This window comes from Anomalospiza imberbis, chromosome 1 (assembly GCF_031753505.1).
Source record: "Anomalospiza imberbis isolate Cuckoo-Finch-1a 21T00152 chromosome 1, ASM3175350v1, whole genome shotgun sequence".
NCBI lineage: Eukaryota > Metazoa > Chordata > Aves > Passeriformes > Viduidae > Anomalospiza > Anomalospiza imberbis.
This window is the reverse complement of record NC_089681.1, coordinates 105,857,755-105,877,530: the sequence shown is the minus strand read 5'-3', so window position 1 is coordinate 105,877,530 and position 19,776 is coordinate 105,857,755. Positions and strand designations below refer to the sequence as shown.

Below are 19,776 nucleotides of genomic sequence, written 5' to 3'. Positions count from 1 at the left end.
AGTAGATACTCAGCATTTTTGAATTCACATTGCTACACATGCAAAACCATCTAAGCATTTTGCATGTGGAGAAACCACCAACTGCAAATCTCTTGGCTCTTGCCAGTTATATTTTACGTCTGTGCCAAATAGGCATGTGTTCTGAACGAGCTAACTTGAAATATAGTGGTGACATCCACAGTAGCACTTTCACATAAGGCCATATTAGCAGCTTTACTCTCTCATTGTGGTACTTCCACATAAGAATGCAATGGAAGAAGAGACTGGGTGGTATGAACCATGCTTGAGGGATTTCCTAGCATGAAACTGCTCAGTTATGCTGTATCAGCCCTGTTCCTTTGGAGTGCCTTAGAGTCTGGCACTTAGTAGTGATGCTGCTGAGAAAACAGGCATATAACTATTTTCATGCCTTCAAACCAGGAAGAGTCTGGAGGTGACCTGGAGAGAAGGCATCATCTCTTGCATGGAGGGACATGTGCTCATTGCCTACAGAATTCATACACTTAACACTACTGTGATTGTTGGTAAAATTATTAAATTATTACTTTCTAGGAATAAAAAGTTTTTATCTTATGTTGACACAAAATCATTGCAAAAATGGAGTTTGCCTTCCTCCATTATGGTCTCAATCCTCTCTACCTGACATTTCTTGGGTCTTCTCAACTCCTTGTTTCTGTGTGGTTCCCTGATGCTCTGGAGGCTTCTCTGCATTAAAGTAGCACACCAAAAAAGAGATGAGCCCTTGGGATGTAACCTCAGGGATGCCTTTAACTTTCTTACCATTTAGCCACAAATTGCTGTGGCATTGAATGCCATGTGACTGGAAAGTAAACAACTCCAACCTTTGGGCAGATATCTGCCAAAACATTCCTTTCTTATTTGTTTTGGGGTTTTGTTCTGCAGGTCCTGTGTGACAGACATGTGTGAGTGTCCAATCCATAAAAACTGCTACTGTGAGTCATTCCTGGCATATGCCCGAGCCTGTCAGAGGGAAGGGCTGAAAGTCCAGTGGGTGCCGGAGCAGAACTGTGCAGGTAAGCATTTTGGGACTGCTTCTTTGTAAACTGTTGCACAGGCTAACAGGCTGTGATCATACTATTCTTTTACTGGTGGAGTAGGATCAAAAATGATACAGGAATTGTAGCAGCTTGGTAGTTCTTGGAAGTTTTTCTTTCAGGATATGTAAACTGTTGATTACATAAAAAGTTTAAACTCCTTTGACCTCCTGTCAAAACACAGTTATATTTCTGGGGACAACATGCACATATAATTGCAGTAGGTTCAACAAGGAAAGAGGAGCAAATGTATTTAGTGCAAATATTAAAATGCAAACCTGCATTAATAATTGCAATTGGTCCATGCTCACTGTGTGATTTGGACTGCATTAATTGCAAGTAATCATGAGTAATTGCCTCCATGAGAAGCAGTGGCCTGTGGCTATGGGCACTTGACCTAAAATGCAATATTGAAGATGTGTATTTCCCCTGATGGTGGTCTCATTAATTTAGGACACTCTGCAATGGCATTGGTTTGCCTGGAAACATATTCAGATTTATGTAAAGCAATTAACAGTAGTTGAAAAAAAACCCAACAAACAATGAGAGGAGGATACTCAGTGCTGGTCTAAGAGCTATTACTCTGTGGTCCATTTTGGTGATTTCATGTGGTTCAGGGTCTGCTCTCTGTACTTCAATTTCCTTTTCTGTTGAAGGCATTTTAGCAGAGATGGGTGTGTGACAGAGCAATTTATGTTTGATTAACTGTTCCCAAAAGGTTTGCTTTTTTCCTAACAAAGCAACAGGACAATCCAAACACAGTGTCACTAAATGAAAACTCTATTCAAAGATGTGGTCTTGGACAGCACTAGTAATATATATAATTTTATTCTATCTATCTGATAGCTGATCCATGCAGAACCTGAAGCAAGCATCATGATTTTTTTTCCAAAGCACTTCAAACTGAGACCTCACTATGGCAGATGCTGTAAAAAGAATAAAAACTCATTGCTAGCAGCCCCTGCCGTAAGGAGTTTATATGAGCGTTGACATATCACGACTTAACTAATTGAGGCTTCATTTCACAATTTTTTTTCTGGCATCTTACCAAAGAGAAGAAAATTTTCTGAGGCAAAACCAGTCCTTGAGAGAACATTATGAAGGAATTTAAACACACAGACTCCATTAAAGCTAATGAAAGACATTTTTAAATCAACATTAATTTTTTAATCTCTTCTAGAGGGAAAGGGGAAATCTTGTTAAGCAGAAAATGTAAATAAGCTGTATAAGGCTAAGTACCCTCAAAACACTTATTTAAGTATCCAATGTCAGATAAGTAGCACCATCTTCTAAGTAAATAATGCAGTAAGCATTAAATTAAAGTGCATCCACTGCTTTCCATACAGTACCAGTGGCCAGCATCAAGATTTTAATTTTTAACAGACTTTTTTTCTCTCCAAAACAAGTAGTTGCAATTATTGTGTCTCAATTACAGATAAAAGTTCATAGGTGGGACACAAAATTTCTATAATAAAACTTTAGCATTCTATGACTTTCATTTCCTGCTTGACATTTCATAGCTGGTGGGATACTTGCAAGAGTTGTGTTCTGATGAAAATGGCTTATTAGTAAGTCAGGTTTTAATTATACTTTTGTGTGTTTTAAAACTGGATCTTGTATAGTTGCCAGTTGCTCTACCCTAACTGCTGTAAGCTTAGCTCATCTTTACAATCTTCAGGAAACTTGTGTTGTCTTGAGGGCCAGCCACATAGGATGCTCAGGAGGCTGAATTGCATGTTCTGTTCCCTACGTGCTCTTCTCTCTCCCCCAGTGCAATAGCTTATCCTCCTCTACATTATTCTGCAGAACACTGCTGCTCAAGGTCTGCTGTGCTATGAGGCTGGCTCATTAAAGGGAATGTCAGCTGTCATTTAATTGGTGGAGTGAAAAGTGGAAGATAATGAGTAAGGAAAATGATTAGGGTAGGAAAAGGTTGGTGAGATCCACATGGGAACTAAGAGAGTTAGGAGAAGGATATGGGTTGCCATGGAAAGTAGTGGGGAGTTAGACCTGTTAGGATGGGCATAGGAAAAAATATGGTTCTTGAAGGAGAAATTAAAAAGCCAGGAGAGCCAGTACAAGGGAAAGAAGAAATAAGAAAAAGTGATACATGGAAGAAGGAAAATAAAGGATAGAAGTGGAAGGAGGAGGTTTGAAAAGGAGAGAGGAATTTTTTTTTTTTTTACCCAAGAAAGGCAAGACAATAAGTTTATAAAGTACAATTAAGTAAACTGAAGTGGTAAAAGGCCTTGGGATATAGTAATTTAATACTGCATTTCTCAGGATACCAAGAGAAAGAAGGCTCAAGGATGGTAGAAGGCAGTAACTCCCTGCCATGGGCATGACTACACATGCAAGAAAACAATGAGATAAGGGCTATAACGTAGTGCAAAATGCACTGATGTGCTGACATGCTACAACAGTTTCACGAAATCTGAACAATTTTCTCTTTTCCTCTGTGATCAGTTGAAGTGGAGGGAGATGAGCATATATCTGATTTTGACTCTTCTCCTTTGGGTCCCTTTTCTGCTGGAGAATTTTATTGCATGCGTCACTCTTTTTCCCTGCTATATGTTGCTTTCCTTTAACTGCTTTATTGCTTGTGTAAATGTATCAGGAGGACTATTCTGGCTTTTCAGTGGATACTTACTGAAAACTGAAAGTTGAAAATGTTAACAGGATTGTATCATGGGAAGATCAGTGCTCAGATCTATCACCTTTAGCTCTGTTAGAAGGAGATGTTGTGAATTGCAAGCACTAGGAGTGAAATACCATTTGGAAGTCTTACAGTAGACTTCCAAACTGTGTAACACTGACAGGAGAAGTTGGAACATTAATTGATGCTCAAATATTAGTTCAGAATTTTCTGTGAAATCAGGTATCATCAACCAAGGGAATCCTTCAGCAGTTATGCTACATATTTTGGCTTCTTTGTTGGGGGAATAAGATTTCCTCCTAAATAATTATGGCCATGTCTACAGACAGGCACAGAAGCCTCTTCTGTGAAACTGCCAAAGTGGCTGGACTAAACCAGGTCTAAGTCTGCAAACTGTAGCCTTATTAGGCTGGGTTTATTAGCTCAGACACAGTGCTGTATTTATGTGAGTATATGGCTTCTGAACTGGAGCTGGCTATTATCCCACCAGCTCAGAAAGTGGTCTGAGGAATCTCACATCTGTCATGCCAAACACATGTTCTTGAAGAAGGGTGGAAAAATCCTGTTGGGACTAGTAATGTTTCAAAATACAGTATTATTAGTAACTTTTGTACATTGGGTTTGAGTTTTTTATTTTTCTTTTGCTAGTGTACTAAGGAAGTTATTAGTAACAGAGCTCAGTTCTTTAAGAGAGGAATTTGTCTTAAAAGAAGGGTGCAAAGACACCACTTCTGTTTTCCATGTTTACATGGTAGTGAATCACTTCAGCAGTTCCTAGGAAGCCTTCTGCAGAATGTCTTTATTTTTATATTTTAAACTGTTGATGAAGTGGAATGTTGGATCAATCACACCACATGTTAACAACTGAATCACTCAACAATAAAAGCCATCCAGGGAACTTAAACAGCAGCCATTGTACTTTTCTGATTTTTCCCTTGACAGCATGTTAATAATACCATTATAGGCTGCCTACAGCAGAAAATAGTCATCATATCTTCTACATGGAAATGTCTGATGGATAAGGAGGTGTTCTGACATCCCACATCCATGTGTGGTAAAGCAGAAGGGGGAATACTTACAGATGCCACGGCTGCCAAGGGCAGGCTATAATGCGTTCTCATTTGCTCTGGGGCAGAGATGAGGAAGTGGAAAGGAGCCCTTAGCCAACTTTCCTTAAACCTACCAGCTGAGGAGCCAGAGTTCAGGCAGAAGGAATGGGCCAGCTATTACTTCACTAAAGTGTTGTGGGATGAAATCTCTGCAGCCTTGAAACTGAAGCTCTTATTCCTTTCTGTATGAAAACTACATGTGCTGAAGTCTAATGTTTGTTTTTGGTTAGTCAATTAGAAATCCTACAAAAAGGAAGCTCATTTTCAGAGAGGTAGGATAAAAGCTTCTAATAAACAGCTCCTGTAAGATAATTCACATTGTGTATGGACAATCACTAGCCATCCTTGAATGTCTTGATTTACTTTTCTGGTCTCTTAATACATTTTTTTTTTGCATTTTTTGTTTGCAAAACACCAGGGAGATCTGCAGAGTTTCGTTTCCCCTCCCCCCTCAGTCTCTATTCTTAACACACTATGTAAGAGTAGAGTTTCCTGAGAATCTAACATTTTATTCTATGCTTAATATTGCTTGCATGTTTTTTCTCACCTTCTAAATTTCCTGTTTAATTTAAATTGCTTTTTAGTTTTTCCTTTTGTTTGTTCCTTCCTACGTATGCATGGAAGTTATTATGCAGAGCAAGACAGAAATGTAAAGTTGGAAAAGTATTCTCAAAAGGTCTATGCTCACAAACTGAATAAGCCTATCTTGAATGTAGCTGACAGACAGATATTTGTTGCCAGCTTATTCTAAAACAATGTTCAATTAACAGAGAGTTTCTAGGTAGGTTACTCGTGGTGATTTCTTATGCCTAAAGATAGAAGGTTGGGTTTTTTTCTACCCTGATGTCTAATATCCATCTAATATTCAGCACTTGGTTCTCTCTAACACCAGGATAATTTTCCTCTGTACTATCTTTTTTTTTTTACAATTTTGGGTTTGTTTATTAATATCTGTGTCCCGAGAATTGTGTCTGCATAAATTCCATAAAATGCACAAGTAAAACTTGAAAGAAGCTGATGCTGTTTTGAAGATCCCTTAGTGGTGAAAAGGAACCCCTTAAATTTATTATATCTTAGCAATAAGACTTCCATCCTCTTTGATACACTCATATACATTTAATCAATTTATTTCTGTTTTCTCTTTATGAATAATAGCAGTACTGTAATGACACTGTAGGCCAATTCTCACAACAAAACAGTGTTTTCTGTCCATAACAAAATTATCACTTAAAAAATATTGACCTTCAGTCTCTGTCAAAGTTGAAGAAACCTTCCTAATACAATCACTTCTCTGAAAATAGCTTGAGATGATTCTGGATGCTTGAGAGTCCCTTACCAACGATGCGTTCTTATCAGTTCTTGTTTTTTTGCCATCAGCACAGCTGTTAAAAAGAATAACAGACTTTTATTTGCCATCGAACTGTGTATTATTCTTCATACTAAAAAGGCAGGATATAAAATGTTGAGAGTTTCAATATTGATCTGGAGGGGTTATAGTGCTTTTAGCTGAGCCTTCAGTGATCTTTTATGTTGAAAATGCATTGAACTCTCAGCTACATAAATTAATGAATAGATACTGGAATCATTAAGTACAAGAACCCTCACTGTCAGTGATCCCTTGGTAAAACACCATGGATACAATTGATTTTTAATTTTTGTTTGTTTGTTTATTTGTTTGTTTTAGAAATGGTATTTCTGGATAACAACATTGATTTAGTTTGCTGCAATATGAAATATAGAAAGTATAATCTTAGGACCAGAAATTCTAATGGGATGACTCTCTCTTCTTTCTGTAGGAATGGAACTGATAATAAAACTGTCTAGCCTTGTAAAAGCTTCAGAATTCTTTGATAAAAGGCATTGTAATGAATAAACAGTGTTAATCCTTTAATATAAAGCATAGATCTGCATATAGATAGAAACCTTGCCAAAGCTTTATATACCATTAGCTGTGTTAAAATTCACAAAAAGTTCAATACTGCTGTGGATTTAATAGCTTTTGATAGGGAATTTTGCTAGTTTCATATTTATTATGTAATATAGTGGAATCGTTTTACAAGTAATTCTTTCTTTTAGATAGTTGTCATTCCAAAATGTGCTTTTTGATATTTGCAGTAGAAACTAAGCAAACAGATAAGTAAATTTCCTTGTGGGGCTGTGTATAATATGCATATTTTGTTCCTTTAACTCCTTTCAGCAACCCAGTGTAAACACGGTGCAGTTTATGATACCTGTGGTCCAGGATGTGTCAAAACATGTGACAACTGGAATGAAATTGGACCATGCAACAAGCCCTGCGTTGCAGGGTGTCACTGCCCTGCAAATTTAGTTCTTCACAGAGGAAGATGCATCAAGCCAGTCCTGTGCCCGCAGCGGTGACATTCATTCTCTTTCCATGGACACTAGTGCGGGTGGTCACTGACCCCTCTGATGCTCACAGCCAGTGAAGGACTCCAGCTGTTTGTGTGCAGATTCTGCAAAGTACACGTCTCCTCACAGAGTGTAAATATGCTCCTCTGTGTGTATTTGTGTGTCTCTAAGAACACACACGTGGCACCTAGAAAGATATATAAATGTATACTGTGTGTACTTGGACACATGTGTCCATACACAAGTGCCCTAAACGTAAGTACAGCCCATATATTTATATATATGTCCACATGCAAATATACATAATTTCTATATACCATAGAAGGATGAATTATAATATGTATATTTTTTGCTATAAAGTTTATGTATTATTATTTCTCGGACCCTGATCTGTAAGTCATTGTATAAATAAACCAGGTGTTTTTAATATAATATTGTGGCATGAAAAGATTGGATGACTTTGCCATTGCATAAGTTTGTTGTTACCAAGGAAACTTTTCTAGGGCCATAGCATTGCCAGGCTGGATTAGTTTCAACACAGAACCTGGATTTAGAGTTGTACAGGAAACACATTTCTCTGGAGATGGAGGATTTATCTAGGAATATTTCATGCATACCTTAGAGCTGCATAGTGATTGGTGACAGTGCTTAATCAGGCAGAGAAAGCTGGGGATTGGCTTTTATGCTTTACTGAAATAACTGTGCAAAATGATTTCCAAAGCTGGTTGGACAATGGCCAGGATAGAGATATTTCTTTCTGGAACGGCACCAAAGAGTCGGGGCCAGATTTTCCTAAGTGTTAGGCACCCAACAGCTCTCTTTGAAAATCTGACCACTTCCCATTTCATATCCTAATGCCCCATCTCTGTTGTGTTTGGCAGTAGCTGTGAATACACAATGAGGAGCATGAAGAAAATATTCATGTGCATATTAGCCCCTTAAACATGTTTGAAACGCCTAGGTTTGTTTCATGTCTCCCCCAAATATTATGCAGAAAACAAATCCCACGCTGAAACGTTTTATTTCAGCGTGCCTTAAAATATCAAATAATGCCAGGCTTAGTAACTCATTTAATTTATCAGCATGGTTTAGAAGAAAGACATATTCACCCCACCAAAAACCAGTAGAGAATGTCAAATGCTAATTGGAGAACTGCATTTTATTTCCTTAGTGGTCTTTTGGTTGAGATTTATGAACATGTGGGCTCTGTGAAGTTTGCATGACTTTTGAAGTCTCCCAGGGGAGAAGCAATAATATGGGGTTTCATTAGAAACGGATAAAAAAGCCATGCAACTTTCTCAAGCCTGAAGGGACAGGGGGCTATATTTCTTCACTGGAAAAGGCTCTTGTAGAGCCTGTTGGAATGGTCTCTGGAGATGACAGAAATCTTTGTGCATCTGATTTAGGTTTATAATGAAGTAATATCTTCCCACGCAGCTACTTCCATCATGCCTTGCATTGAAATTGCACATTGTAATGCTTCAAACAACTTTCTCCTTTAATTCTTTTCTATCGAGGAAGTTAAGCAGGGCCCGAGTTTACAGTAAGTGAGTGGGTAAACACACTTGGATTATACAGCCTTTCTGTGATCCCACCCTGGAGGAAGATGCTGAGTGAACCTGGTTAACTTAGGCACCACACTATCCAAAATGCTATACCACCACAGTGTTAAAAAGAGCTGGGCATATAATGCCAGGAGTGTTCCATGGATGTTCATCCAAATCTTAAGTAAACTCATAAATCTTTTTATGTCCCTTTTGTGTTCATTTTCTTGGAATAATCAAATAATTCAGTTTTACTGGCAAGAGAGGGTTTTGAAGACTCTTACTCAAGTGGACTGGGAAGCAGAATTGAAAGAAAATGTGCCAATCCCATCAGAGCAGGAAACTAGAAGAGTTTCATGTGGCTCGTGCTAATTGAATGGCAAAGTTGAAATTTAGAACAATTGCAGTGGGCTGAAGGAGTTAAAATATAAATAGCAGTCATTAAAATAATTTAAAGTGTCAGTTAGAACAAAGAGCTTTTCCGCCTGTGAGCTTTCAGTGCTGAGATACAGGGTCTAAGCCATTTAAAAGAATATTTGCCTACCTTTAGTTAAGTGCATATTTTAATTACTTGCTGCTCAATGTTTCCAAAATAAAAATACAGTCAATGTGAATTGCATACATGAACAGTGTATACATTTGTCTTTCTCTTTTCTCCTGACTTATAAAGGTGAGTGAAAGGTGAAAGGAGAGCCCTTCAGCTCTCTCAGTCCACTGATCACATTCAAGCAATGCTTAATTGATTCTAGATGAAGAGGTGACTCAGTCTTTCTGTAGGATGAACTCTGTCTTTAGGTCTTAAAATGATTCCACTTGAAACCTGACCCTGGTCATCTCAAAATGAGGACTCGTTCTTTGGTTTAAGTTTTTCATATCTGCCTAATTAAGACTAGACCCATGCTTTTCAGTTTAGTGATGTCGACTGAGGAAGAGAGGAAAATGGTTTTACCTCTAAGCTAAGTGGTTATGTCCTTATGGTGCTGTAGAGCTTTTTCCTCCAAAATCCTCAGTTTTCAAGGCAAGACTAAGTTCTATAATTTGTCTGCTCAGTTCACATGTACCATCTAAGAAAAGGTTGTTCCACTTTTCTAGAAATTTCCCCCAAATTTCCACTTGGCAGAAGTTTTACATCTGTATCTGTAGCTACCCTGTACCTAACTGAACTATTTAGACCATATCAGGCCCAGGTGGGTCTGTTGCACTTCACTCTTTTTTTCTCTCTCTTTCAACGCCATTCAAAAGTTGAAAGTCTAGCCCAATACCAGCAATACCATTATTACCGCTGGCCTCACAGAGTTTGGGTTGAAGCCCATGTTCCTCCTTCTGTCTTTCCTCATGGAATATTGCCCCTAGCATGCTAGAGTTGGAAGCTTCCTTTATATCACTGGGGATTTATTTTTTACAAAATTAACTGCTAATCCAATTTTAGTATGCTAAATGTGTTTAATGTGGAATAATTTTTAAAATAGTAAAATAACATTGGCAATTCATATGGCATGTGGAGTATTCACCATACAAAACTGATGGTTGTGTAAATTTTGATCTTGATAATGCTTATGTCAATCTGTGTATATAACTTTGTGCCAATTTTTAAGGTGAAATATATTTGAAGGAGCAGAAGTTCCAATCAAAGAATGATCCAAAAGGGAGCTCTGAGAAACACTTCTGTAGCCCATTGGAGAGAGACAAGTAGAGATCTGGATCAATAGTTTCACAATTAATCTGCTGTGTGTTCTCTGGGAAGTAATTTAATATTCTAACTTCATTGGGGAAACAAGGCTCTGGATTTATGCATCTTTTTAAAGTTTATGGTTGGGAAATCTTCAAAAATGACATACCAGGATAATGTTAGCTGATATTTTACCAATGTACTCAGGTCTGCTTTGTACCTAGTTGTCCCATCTCTTCCAAATCATCATCACTTGGAAATCAACTTTTAGTTGTCATATGTGGAGGTCAAATGTATTTACTTCCTTTTCATGTATTTGTGTCTTTAAGTTGTGTCTATTTTTGTATATTGAGTTTTATAAACCATGGAGACAAGCCATAGCCAAACAGAGAAATTTGAGTTGTAGCCCAAGAGTCCTGCATCTTCCATGAACACTTTTCTTCTGTAAAGTTGGATGCACTTGAACAAACAAACAAACAAGCAAACAAAATCACCAAACAAGCAACAACAACAAAAAGAAATAAAAAAGAAAATATTCTTATTGTCTGACCCAAATGCAAACCCATCCACCCATCCCTGTATCACATAAGTAGTTTTCAGCAGATAACCAAAAAGAAGTAAGTTCTCGTATTTTCTGCTTTTTTTGAACGCAGGATTCAAATAGAGTTTGACACTGCCTGGCTTCTCACTGACAGAACCTGACAGTTGCAGTGGCTGGACTGATCTTGAACAGCTGTGCAGGGGTACGGCAGTTTACTTTTTTTTGCCTTCATCAAAAGTGGACAAGGTGATATCAGAGCTAGCAGATATGATAATAACAATCTATGCGTTTTCAGCTGGACAGACAGCCAAGAGAGTCAGTCAACAGCATTTAGCACTAAAGTGGTAAGGTGTTCTACTATTTCAGGAACAGTCCCAACTAAAGGATATTATTATGCCGTGGTCTCAGTATCTGACAAACAGAAACTTTATGTTACATAACACTGATCAAATGCTTATTCTTCTGCCCTAGATTTTACCATTTTTAGAAAGCCCTGTGGCAAGAGAGATGTTTCTGCTCCCTTACAGAACCTAGTCCACCACTGCAAATATTTCAGGACACAGGCCTTACTGTGCTGCCATAGCAGCTTATTTATTCCTTTTCTCTGCGTTAAAAAGTTGTTGCACAGATCGATATTTCTATGTAAAATGACTGTGACACCTCAGCATCAGAATTTCTAATAACAAAAAAGGTTCTCCTCCTGTGAACATAAGGTAGCTCTTCATCCCTCACATGTCCATGGCAAAAAACTCCACCAACCACTCAAAACCCCACTCCAATGGCAGTGTAGTCATGAGATCTGATTGGAATAGATACATTGTTAGGTGTAGAATCCATAATTAAAATACTATTATGGGTCTGTTCCTACTTTTCTCTCAACTGTTACATCACCTTTGAAGAAGTCACCAAAGTTAAGGAAAGGGATTTTATTTCCAGGGTTGGAAATTTCCTAGCACAGTAAACCTGCCTTGGTTTTCTCCAGGATTTATATTTTAGTGAACACAAATCGCCACAACTGTCAGAACAAAAGCTACAAATGCGCTTTTGTAACTAGTCTTGTTCCTGACCTTGGGATAAAATTGCAAGTTCTTCTCACTCCTCACTGCTGAGAGAGCATAAGTAATTTCTTTTTGCAGCAACATTACTCACCATCAAGGACCATTTTAGAAACTTCAAGTGATGTTAAATATGACATGTAGCAGTTGCTAATTGCATGACTTTACCCTTTTCATGGCAAGTTGAGTTAATGCCAGCCCTGCACACTGGAGGAAGTTGGCTCTAATGGGGTGCATATGTGTAGTGGGAGAGTGATGGCATGATATAATTATCATTATCATTGGTAGCACTTTCTATTTCCCTCAGTGATGCTTATACCTGTGCATCAATATAGTTTGGTTTTACACATGAAAGTGAATTGATGGGAATGTAGGAAATTCCTGCCCAGACAGACCCACCTTTTTTTCCTTATCCAGTGGTGAAGAAATGCTTCAAAGCACACTTCAAAGAGCGTTTGTAAGCCTCATAATGGACAGCTCTGCAACAACCTGCTCATAGTGGCAATTTAGCCTTATATTCCGGCAGTAAGTGGTTGGTACTTTAATGACCCAATCATTCAAAGCACTTATCTGTGCTCAAACTTGGAATAAACTCCTTTGCCTCAATGGGACAACATGCATGCTGGCTTCTAACCACACGCTTAAATGATTTGCTGGGCCAGGGCCAGAGAGTTCAGTGTCTGGCAGGATCAAATATTAAACCTTGCGATATTTTGTATTTCTTCATTTTTTCTATGCATATATCTATTTTATGGTCGTGCTGCTATCTACTGCTAGAAAATCATACCAGTTAAGAATTTTTGAAGGCTTTTGTTTTGAGGCTTTAGAAGATTGGGGAATTTCTTTCTATTGATTTCCTGTGTCAATGTAGTAATTTCTTCCATCACTGCAATTTCCTACTCTATTTTATTTGCTGTTATTAAAACAAAGGGATGTAGTGATCTTGATTTTTTTCCTTTTGCACTAAAAAGTAAAAGTAGGGAACAATTTCATCTGCAGCTGTAGGTAAAAGTGGGGAACAATTTCAGTGAATTAACTGTTTCTAGCTATAGTAGTTTTAAATTGGGTTGAGTTCACACTAACACCATCCTGACTTTATAGCTGTGGAGGTAATCCACAATCCTGGTATGGCTGCCCTCAGTTGTTAGACCCTCAATTGCTTCTCCTTGTAGTTCATTATAAAACTCTGATAACACTGTATTAGAATAAAAGCATCTATAGCCCAAATCAGTATAAATAATTTGTTACAAGAGATCACAGTTTGTAAATTGTGGGGAAAAATTTAATTTGTTTTCCTATTTTCACAATAGCTTTTATAAGTTGTATTAATAAGGAAAAGGAAATTATGACTATAGAAAGTGATAAAGAAAAGATAATTAAGAAAATAATTTTAAAAAATATGTAGTGCAAGTATTCAACTTCTTTAACAAGTATCCCTGAATGGTTTTTAAAACCCACAGGAAAAACTTGATTGTGCTCTACAGAATATGAATCCAAACTCAGAAGTGGATATGTGCTGATGCAGTTCTGCAGTTAAAATTTCACTGTGTCTTGAAGGGACTGAAATAAAGGAGTAGAGTTTGGAGGAAATATATTATTCCATCTTAGGCATCTGAATGTTTGTTTTCTGGTTTGAGGTGTAAATATGTAGGTGTTTGAACTCCACCACGTTGAATATACAACTCTGACTTTCTTCATCTTGGTATGCATCAGGGATAACTTTAGTGGAACTCATAGGATAGTATCTATGTCAAAAGACGTGTTTGGGGTTTTTTATTTGTTCTTTTCAATTAACTGCTACCCTGAAAGTTATGAAGGGGAAGAGAAGCTGCAGGGAAAATTGCAAAGTGTATCACATTTATTAGAAGCCATTAATGTATGGGAGGGTTACATGACATATTTTATATGTAATTTATGGAGAATGCTCTGTAGTGTCAAGAGCATTACTGCAGATTGTTTACATCTTAGTGTTTAGAATTTCTTTGCTTACTTGCGCTAAATTTTTAATAGATTTCACCTGAGGTGAATTAAGGTAAAATGATACTGATTTAAAATTTTACTGAATTTTTGTCTTCATCAGTATGTCTCAGTTTATATCTTTGTTGAATTTATATTTGTTATGTAGTTTAATGTCTCACAAAATTGCAAACTGTGCAGTAACCTTCCCATGGTTTGTCTTTGAGTGTCCATACAGTTTTTGTAAGAATATTGTACTAATACAATTTTGTAAAAATAGAATTGTGATGAGTATGTTTGTAAAGACATTATTTATTCCCCTATAAACTGAATATTTATTATCTTTATGCAGACAAATATTGATGCCTTATTATTTCATAGCTGTCAGCAAAACTTGTTATGATTTGCAGGGTCTGACTCAGAAAAGCAACATGTCCCACACAATGGTTGATACTGTGTTCTCCTAAGAATTTAAATACTGTTATTTCTTGGAATGGGATGAAGGAGCCATGCAAACTCTTTTCCTTTACTTTTATCTGTGATTAGGGAGATGGAATTTTGGGACCCTTGGTTCAGCTGGTGAGCCAATTATGTGGTACTGCTTGACCAAGTTACTTCACTGCTATTTGCCTTTGTTTTCTCACTGGTGAAACAGAAATGATGATGCTTTACAAAAACAAACAAAAAAAAAAAAAAAAAAAGAAGCAAAACTTTAGGAACAATGAATTTGTTAGAAATCCACTAATCTGTATTTGAGCAAGGCTCCTGTTAATGCCCATTGGGCTCCAGATCAGTCCTTACAATTGTCAACTATTTTTATGCTTTTTTCTTCACCAAGAGCAGCCTGTTCTGCTTCTGAAAGTGTAGATAGGTCATGACCCCAAACAGCCAGGACTGAGAGCAAGCCTTGCTCTACCCTGAGCAGGAAGACATTCTTTGATGTGTTTCTTCCTCCTGGAAGAAAGGGATGAGAGGATGAGGAGAGCACAGAAAGTAGGAGATTTGACACTTTGCTGGAAATTAATAGGACTACTGGTGCTGCATTCTCTGTAGCTGTGGGAGTCCTTGCTCAGTCTGCACTAACTAAATTCATGTGAATCCCCCAGTAACAGGCTGCTTCAATATCACGAAACACTGAATGTTCATTTTGGGGTGTGCACGCTGGTCCCTTCAGACTCTGTTCCATTACTGAGGTGTGAGGGCAATGCAGACATGGCAAGGGCAGTACTTCAAAGGCTCTGTGATCAGGCCCTACATGCTCCTTGTGCTTGGTGATGACTCACATGGTCACACACAGCTTCTACCCCAGAATAACCACCCAGTGGTCACAGTGATTACCTATTATTTTCCCCACCCATTTTGGATGCAGCCTCTTCACAAATATGCTGCAGCATTAGTTCTCCTTCAAAACAGTGTGCATTTATGGATTTTTATCCCCACTTCTCTCTTTACAGGCTTCACTTGGCTCCTGGTGAGATCAAGCATATTAAAAATCAACATTTTGTCTCTGCCCAATGTAGAGCTTTACAGACTGACCTTTTGCAGAACACTTGCACTGTTTGTGGAGGCAAAGTATGGACATCTTTAGCAGAGCACCTGGTGGGCTCCTCCACTTCTCCTGTCTTGTTCATTTGGGCAGCCTGTGCCTTGCATATCACAGCAGTAATCCTTCCCTCCCTCCTGTGTGACCTTTTCTGAGCTGAAAAGCTTGTGACACTCATTTTTTTAATAAAAATGCTCAAAGAGAAAAATCTTATTTAAGAAAAGTATGGAAGAAAGAGCTTACATGGAGAACAAGAAAAAAGTGTGTCTGTTTTCCATTTAAACAGTCTCTAGATTTATTTATTTCAGGCTATTTGCTTAATTCAGGCTAATAATTGCAGTACTTTTCTTCATCATTTACAGTTCATCACCAATAGAACTGTAATGTTTGAGAGTATTGGTAATAATTGTTTTTCTAATTAAACCATACTGACACACTAATAATCCTCATTTAGGATTTTTAACTGGTGCTCAGTTTCTGTTTCTATGGTTGTGTCCTGCGGTTACAGCATGTTAAATTTGCCCTAGAAATGCTTTGTCTTCAGTTGTATTCATCCTGTTTTATTTAGTACATCTGGAAATCAGGCTCAACATCACTGTTATTTTCCCATCCCCTTCCAGTGTTTGGTTATACAACATAGTGTTTTGTAATGCAGTTTCTCCCCCAAGTGTCTATCCCAGTCTGTGGTCTGTATATAACTTTACATAGATAGATAATGCATTTCTAGGACTAGATAAATACTGTTGTAACATCCAGAGGTGAAATAATTTATTAGACAGTTAACAAAATTTAAATAATTTATGTTTTTTTAAAAGCTGGAAAGAGAGTAACAATTTTGGTTGCTATTTTCTGAATGTACAGCAGATGGTGCTTAACAAATATGCTTTACAACCAATGTCTGAAAACAGCTAAGCCTGGCAACTTGAATTTTAATGATACTTCCCAGTCTTTTCAAAGAATGGAGTTTGAATGGAAGGCCCCCAACAGGATTGACTTACATCAATGTACACAATGTGAACAATGTTTGAATGAAGGGGATGTAACAACAGCTCTTCAAAAAACATCTCTTGTGTGCTATAAGGAACTATATATTTGGAAAGGAATTAGGCATTAGTAGGATTTTTTCACTCTTGATCATTGCCCTTTTTCTCCAGGCTCATCGTAGTTCACTTAACTAATGGGAAGGATCGAAGCCCCCAAGTACTACTTTCTCATGGACAAAAAGAGGTGAAGAAAATGGTGTGATGAGACCTAGTCTAATGTCCCCAAACTCTCATTCACACACCTGTCAATGAGAGAAGTTACTTTTTTTTCTGGCACCAACAGACGAGCCTGTGCTGTGTTGTGCTGTGGTTCTGGGTAACCCTTTCCTAGCGTGGGTGGGACCTGTCTCAGGACTAAGCAAGAACTTGCATCACTGTTTCCCCTCTTGGTATCTTATTAGGACATAAGGAATGTGCTGCATCTCTGAGGTGCCATTTACTTTCTGCAGTGTCAAAACCTCAAGATTTATCTCTAATAAGGCAGCTGTCATTATAAAGAAGCAGAAGCTATCATGAGCCAAGGGAATAATATGAAGGGGAGCAATGAGTCAGAAAGCTAAAGAGAATTTAATTATGTGCTTAGTAAAGTTTTAACTACTTTGTTATTTTAGGCCTGTTTTTTTTTTATTCCAAAAGAATAATAATTTATTTTTAAATGTGCATTTTTAAAACTAATGATTAAAGGGCTCACAATGAATGTCTCAGAGAGGGAAATTCCTCCTGCACTAACATTGATAAGGTATGAAAAGCAGGAATACAAACATTTACACCAGTCTATAGCAGTGGTGTACCAACCCCAAGCCTTGTTGGGTGTCTTCAGAAGCCTGAAATGTACTTGGCTGCAGCCTCTGTTTGTAGTGACAGCCAGCCAGCCATGCAAAACCCATTGGGAAGACATTTCATGCTCACATAATCAGCCTAAAATCTCTGGAGTTACTCTGATTTTCAGATGCCCTGCTTGCCTGCTAAATAGGCAGTTATGCCACAGTGCTGCCCCAATTTCTTTATAGAGTCAAAACTTGATTCTCTACTAGAACTGAGACAACTGTCCATAGGAAAACAATAGATCTTATACGCAGCTGTGGGGGATGCAGTCCATATCCTTGCCTACAGACGTTTTAAAGGCAAGCCAGCCTTTAAGTCAAGTTAATGCAGCTGCAGGCCAAGTGCCGGTGTTAAGACTCCTTTAAGAGCTCAAGCACATGAGTTGGGTGCTTTTCCAACACATCTGCATAGGGATGCACGTGATGACCTGCCAGTTGGACTTGGATGTAGAAGTCCCACATCTGCAGTAGATTTACTAGGATTCAAAACCACAGTGATTTCAAATACAGACCTGATCAGATTAACTTTGAAAAATACATGGTGCCATGAGACATTATGAATCATACCTACTAGTCCATATGGGGAAGAAAAAGCATCAGCTTTGCTGTTTAAAACAAACCAGAATCCAGGTTTTAGCACAAAGGTGAGTGGTCCATTAATGACTCAGATCTCCTGAGACCTGAGTGGAAAAGCTGCCATCAATTCAGCAAAGAGACTGAAGATCTACCGGGACCTTACATGTGCAAGCCCTGTGAAGGGGCCCTTGTTCCTTGCTCTGGGACTGTGGAGGGGATGAGAATACATCTCTCTGGCATATGACGGCACAATTGTTTATGGGCAATGGGAAATGATGTGAATTTATCTGAGGTGTTGCCAAACAGAAATGACCAAATTCACTCTCAAACTTTTATAATACCAGTCAATTAAAGGAGCCTCTGTTTCCTGACCCTAAGAACATTTTGAGGAGTAAGCGATTGTAGCCAAGTGTGCTGGGAGCCTGTGTGCAGCTGAGTGTCTGTTTAAGCACCATCTGCAGCTGTTGGCCCACCTTCTCCTTTTGTTTAGATTTCTATTCTCCACAGGCTGCTGTGAGCAGATCACGGCGCTGCTGAGGCAATAATCAATACTGCTCTCATTTTAACTCTCTTGCCACTGAGAAAGCCAAGTCTAATATTGAAGTTTCTAAAAACAAACTTGGGCAACAGACTCCATTGTTTAAGTTGCTACTTCATTGTAATTACGAAGCTGTAGGAAAAAGATTAATTGATATATTAATCTGTCACAAATTTACAATATCTACTCCCCTTTCATCAGTCCCATTTTGTAGAGTACTGAGTAAATGCCAAGGTAGACTGTAAAAGAAATATTTTATAGGCTTCAGAAAGGAACTGTGATTTACCAAGTCCTGAAAGGGTGTGCTCTCAGGCATGGAGTCAGGTCAGCCCAAGTGTGTGTGCACATGTGTGTTGCATGTGTACCTTCAGCTGGGGTGGGGGAAGGAAGAGAAGCAGGATTGCTGTGACTGTATCATATGATGTAGGATGCATTGTCCATTTTCATGGTGAAGGTTGTTTCTCTTTCTTTCTCAAATCAGAATATTTGTTTTTGGTATGGAGAATTGCAATGTTTCCCTACTGTGAGTACTTGAGCCAAAATCCTCCTGGCTACTTCTGTCCCTACCACAGTCAGTAATGTCTTACTGAGAGCTGAACAGAACTGTAGATTTGGCTCTCCACAAACCTCCTTCAAGGGATGGTTAATACTAAAATTACATTAGAAAAACCACTAAGCAAATCCCCGAAGAAGTAAAAGGAACAAATTTTACTGCCATATGTACTAGTACCTAATCAGAAATTGTATTCTAATATTTCATATTTAGGAAATTTCAAAGCTGCCATCCATCTAAAGGGAGATGTATTCAGCACCACAGTTTCCAGTGGGGGGAAAAAAAAATTGAAAATGGAACCAAGGTAGTTTGCAGCATCACTTCTAGTCTAAAACTTGTCCCCTTAGCCAGGGAAGAGTATGCCCAGATCAGTGAGAGGGGAAGAACTTGGCTGCAGATGCAATTTAGAAAGGTATAAAAGGTGTCCTGTTATTTAGAAGATTGGTCTCTATAATGCTTTCCTAAATGTAGCTAGAGTTCACAAGTTTACCCTATTTTCTCAAAAGTGGAAATGGTAATGTGGAGTTAAGTGTAATAAGGGTGTTTGCAAAAGTAGAAGGTATTGTGCCATATAATTTAGTCTTAAGAGCTGCTGTTTCTCGTCTTTGAGTTCACTCTACCACTGTGAACTGCACCAAACAAACACAAAGAAAGTGACTTACATCAGGGAAGGTAAGTAAGTGTAAACTCCAAAAGACTTGGAGACATATGACAGAAATAAATTCTAACATCTACTTTTAACAC

General features: G+C 38.1%; 1 protein-coding gene across 2 annotated transcripts in view; it reads left to right on the top strand.

The window, feature by feature from the left end:
* BMPER (BMP binding endothelial regulator) overlaps positions 1-7,622 on the top strand; it is a 146,680-nt gene extending 139,058 nt beyond the window's left edge. For both annotated transcript variants that reach the window (XM_068203940.1, XM_068203948.1), the window contains exons 14-15: positions 904-1,034; positions 7,018-7,622. In XM_068203940.1, coding sequence (XP_068060041.1) covers positions 904-1,034; positions 7,018-7,199 — 313 coding nt within the window. In that variant the 3' untranslated portion in view covers positions 7,200-7,622. The remainder of the gene's footprint in view (positions 1-903; positions 1,035-7,017) is intronic.
* Positions 7,623-19,776: the final 12,154 nt, after the last annotated feature.